The 3,077-nt window shown below is 47.7% G+C and overlaps 1 protein-coding gene across 1 annotated transcript; it reads right to left on the bottom strand.

The window, feature by feature from the left end:
- Positions 1-426: 426 nt before the first annotated feature.
- Positions 427-1,145, bottom strand: LOC149441244 (uncharacterized). Its single transcript, XM_089657597.1, has 3 exons — positions 1,040-1,145; positions 739-930; positions 427-629 (listed from the first exon to the last, which is right to left on the bottom strand). The coding sequence occupies exons 1-3, from the start codon at positions 1,142-1,144 to the stop codon at positions 477-479; spliced, it is 450 nt and encodes a 149-aa protein (XP_089513723.1). The 5' UTR covers position 1,145; the 3' UTR covers positions 427-476.
- Positions 1,146-3,077: the final 1,932 nt, after the last annotated feature.

Raw genomic sequence — 3,077 nt, 5'->3', positions numbered from 1 at the left:
TTACAGGAGGGTTTACAACCACTTTAAATGTCTACACAAGACAAGTTGCAGAGATCCCACACCGATGCCTCCCATCTCCTGAGACTGCACTCAGTGACTTGGGTCTGAGACACTACAGACATATCCCTCCACCCGGCACAGCCTGGGAGAAATGTTCTGTCAGAGATCTTACTAGACTTGGACATTGTGCAAAAGATCAAAAGAACATGCCCTACGGGCCTAGGTCTAGGATTGTCTAGGGTGAAAATGAACATTTTTCTGCCAGCTGAACCCCAGAACCTCCATAAATCCAGTCTAGATACATAAATTGTGTCTGCAGCACAGAGAAGGAAGATTATCCGAGAGAAATCCAGGAATACAGGACGGGGAACACAGCTCAGGAAAGTGACCAGGGGATTACAGGCTGATATCACCCAGTCCCCGCCCTACTCTGGACCAATCAGTGAGCAGTATGGGTGGAGGAATGGATTTAGTGTTCATGACCCACCTGTGCTGATCTCTGTAGGAGTGTCCTCCTCTATAAATGTCCCCGTTATTCCATCCTCCTCCATAGACTGCTGATCATCCCTCACATACGCCTCTTCTTCTTCTGCTTTCACCTCAAATTCTATATCGATTGGATCTCCATTCTAAATCATGAAAATTCGAAATTTCTCATAATATATAAATATAAGCTAACATGAAAAATCCACATATTATCTCCTCAAATCCATGTTCAAGATGTTCTGTACAACCAACCTTGTAATGAGGAGGGATGGTGTGATCTTCCTGTTTGGAATCCGGGGAATACAGAGGACGGGGACATCTCTCTGGTGGGTTCCTGGTATTAGGTGGCTCCATCATATCCTTGTGTCCTTCTGAAAACTCCTTCATCACTCCATACTCCTCATCCTCCTCTTTAACAATATTCTCATCCCCGAGGATTCCACTCTGAATGCATAACACAAATCCTTTCAATGGTAACAATGCAGATAATGTACAGATCCTAATGATACTATCAGTGATTGGATAATGTCCCAGTTTTCCCAGCTACGCTCACCTCTCCTGTCAGCAGCTCCATCATCTTCTTGGTGACTTCTAGAATCTTCTGCATGTTGTGTCTCTCAGGGTTTAGGGAGTCACATGGAGGCACTGTGATGGTCATATGATCACCTGACTTCAGAAGAGGAAATCTCTGTATTGAGGAACCAATAGGAATATCATGTTAGACTCCCAGAATCCTCCTCACCTCTCCGGTCAGGTCTGTTTTATTAATAGAGATAAGAGTGATGTCATGTGACCTCCCAGAATCCTCCTCACCTCTCCGGTCAGGTCTGTTTTTTATTAATAGAGATAAGAGTGATGTCATGTGACCTCCCAGAATCCTCCTCACCTCTCCGGTCAGGTCTGTGTTTTATTAATAGAGATAAGAGTGATGTCATGTGACCTCCCAGAATCCTCCTCACCTCTCCGGTCAGGTCTATGTTTTATTAATAGAGATAAGAGTGATGTCATGTGACCTCCCAGAATCCTCCTCACCTCTCCGGTCAGCAGGTAGATGATCTCCAGGGTGAGGTTTAGTATCTTCTCAGTCATGTGACTCCGGTCCTCCTCCATCCTCATTGGTGCCATCATGTGATCTATACAGGTCTCCTTGTAGACGGATAACTTTGGGAAATGAAAGTAAGAATGATTTGGATGGTATTGGTCACACAATAATAGGATGTGGATGTGAGGGGGGAATAGGAGGGTTGCTGGACATTGAAGAACTACTCCCCCCATGGGAAGACATTTAGTTTGGACTGTTTAGTGTTTACTACAGTTTTGAGGTCCGAGGACCCTTTTCTCTGTTGGGTTTGTTTGGTCTCTGAACTGGTTTTGATGAGTTTTAGATCTGCAGACAAGGAATGATAAATCTGATCCTTCCTATGACTAGTTTGCTCTGAGGCAGTGCTGTGAGGTCAATGTCGGCTCATCATGCAGGGATGGTCACTTTACATCACCCGACGCCCGGGACATGTAGTTCTGGGTGCCGGGCAAGTATTGTTTTTATTCTTTATCCCTGCTGAGGGCAAGCCACAGGGCTCTCCTTTCAGGTGCCAGCCTCTGCCACCCCGTGTGTGTGATCCTCTCCTGTACCTACTATGCTTCCCCGGCTCTGCTTGCCCATTTGTGGGTGCAGTTCAGCAGGTGCCGGAGGGTAGAGGGGACAGATGTCAGGGCTCTGTCCTCAGCAGAGGTGTTAAGAGACCTGGCACCCCTGCCAATACCTTGCATGGCCGCAGAAGTTCACATTGGCTCAAATTTGGTGGCAAACGGCCTTTATAAGGAAACCCTGCACTACTCTCAGGTTCTGATTGATCTCTGGCTCCCCAGTACCTTGTTCCTGTTCCACTGTGAACTGTGATTTCCTGTTACTGACTTGGCTTGCTCCTGGACCTGTCTTCTCTGCTTAAACCCTGACCTGACCTGACCTCGGCTGGCTAACAGATATTTTCTCTTTCTCTTCTGTGTATGACTTCAGCTGGGCTAACGGATATTCTCTCTTGCTCCTCTGTGTATGACCTCAGCTATCCCATCTGACTATGTCTCTTCTGATCTCCACCCGGTACTGGATCTTGGCTTTAAACCGGCTATCCAGTAATCCTGTTCCCCGGAAGGGCTTGCATACCTCGCACAGGTGCCACCTGTCTGCAGACCTCATCTCAGTGCATCAGCTGTGCTCCTGGGTGGACCACCAACAAGCACTCCTACAGGTGACCTATGCCACTTTGGTCCTGACTCCTGCTGTCCCACTCTCAGGGGAGTCTGGAACTTAGCCATAAGGGAAGCCCTCTCTCCATTGGCGTCTCTCACCAGGTACGTGATAGTATCAACCAGCCATTATGTCTGAGGCCGAGAGAGGTGCTTCCGCATTAGAGGCCCTGTGACAACAGATGACGGTACTTACGCAAGTGGTCATGGATCTGCAGGAGGGATATTTTCAGCTGGAGGGACATCTTCATTTACTCACTACCACTGCACCTTCTGCAGACCAGAATCCATTGCCTAGTCCTATCCCTACAGTGGCACCAGCCAGTTCGCCTTCCACTGTTACA

Source organism: Staurois parvus, unplaced genomic scaffold, assembly GCF_062004578.1.
Source record: "Staurois parvus isolate SC_StPar_1 unplaced genomic scaffold, SC_StPar_1.0 ptg001011l, whole genome shotgun sequence".
Taxonomy (NCBI): domain Eukaryota; kingdom Metazoa; phylum Chordata; class Amphibia; order Anura; family Ranidae; genus Staurois; species Staurois parvus.
Note: the sequence above shows the minus strand (reverse complement) of the source record. Positions and strands in the feature narration are given on the sequence as shown.

Excerpts from the sequence above, each read along its gene's own strand:
- LOC149441244 (XM_089657597.1), bottom strand. The coding sequence starts at position 1,144 with ATGACCATCACAGTGCCTCCATGTGACTCCCTAAACCCTGAGAGACAC. Across the intron at positions 931-1,039 it reads TGGAGCTGCTGACAGGAGAG|AGTGGAATCCTCGGGGATGA; the intron begins GTGAGCGTAGCT and ends TTATGCATTCAG. Across the intron at positions 630-738 it reads CCATCCCTCCTCATTACAAG|AATGGAGATCCAATCGATAT; the intron begins GTTGGTTGTACA and ends TTCATGATTTAG.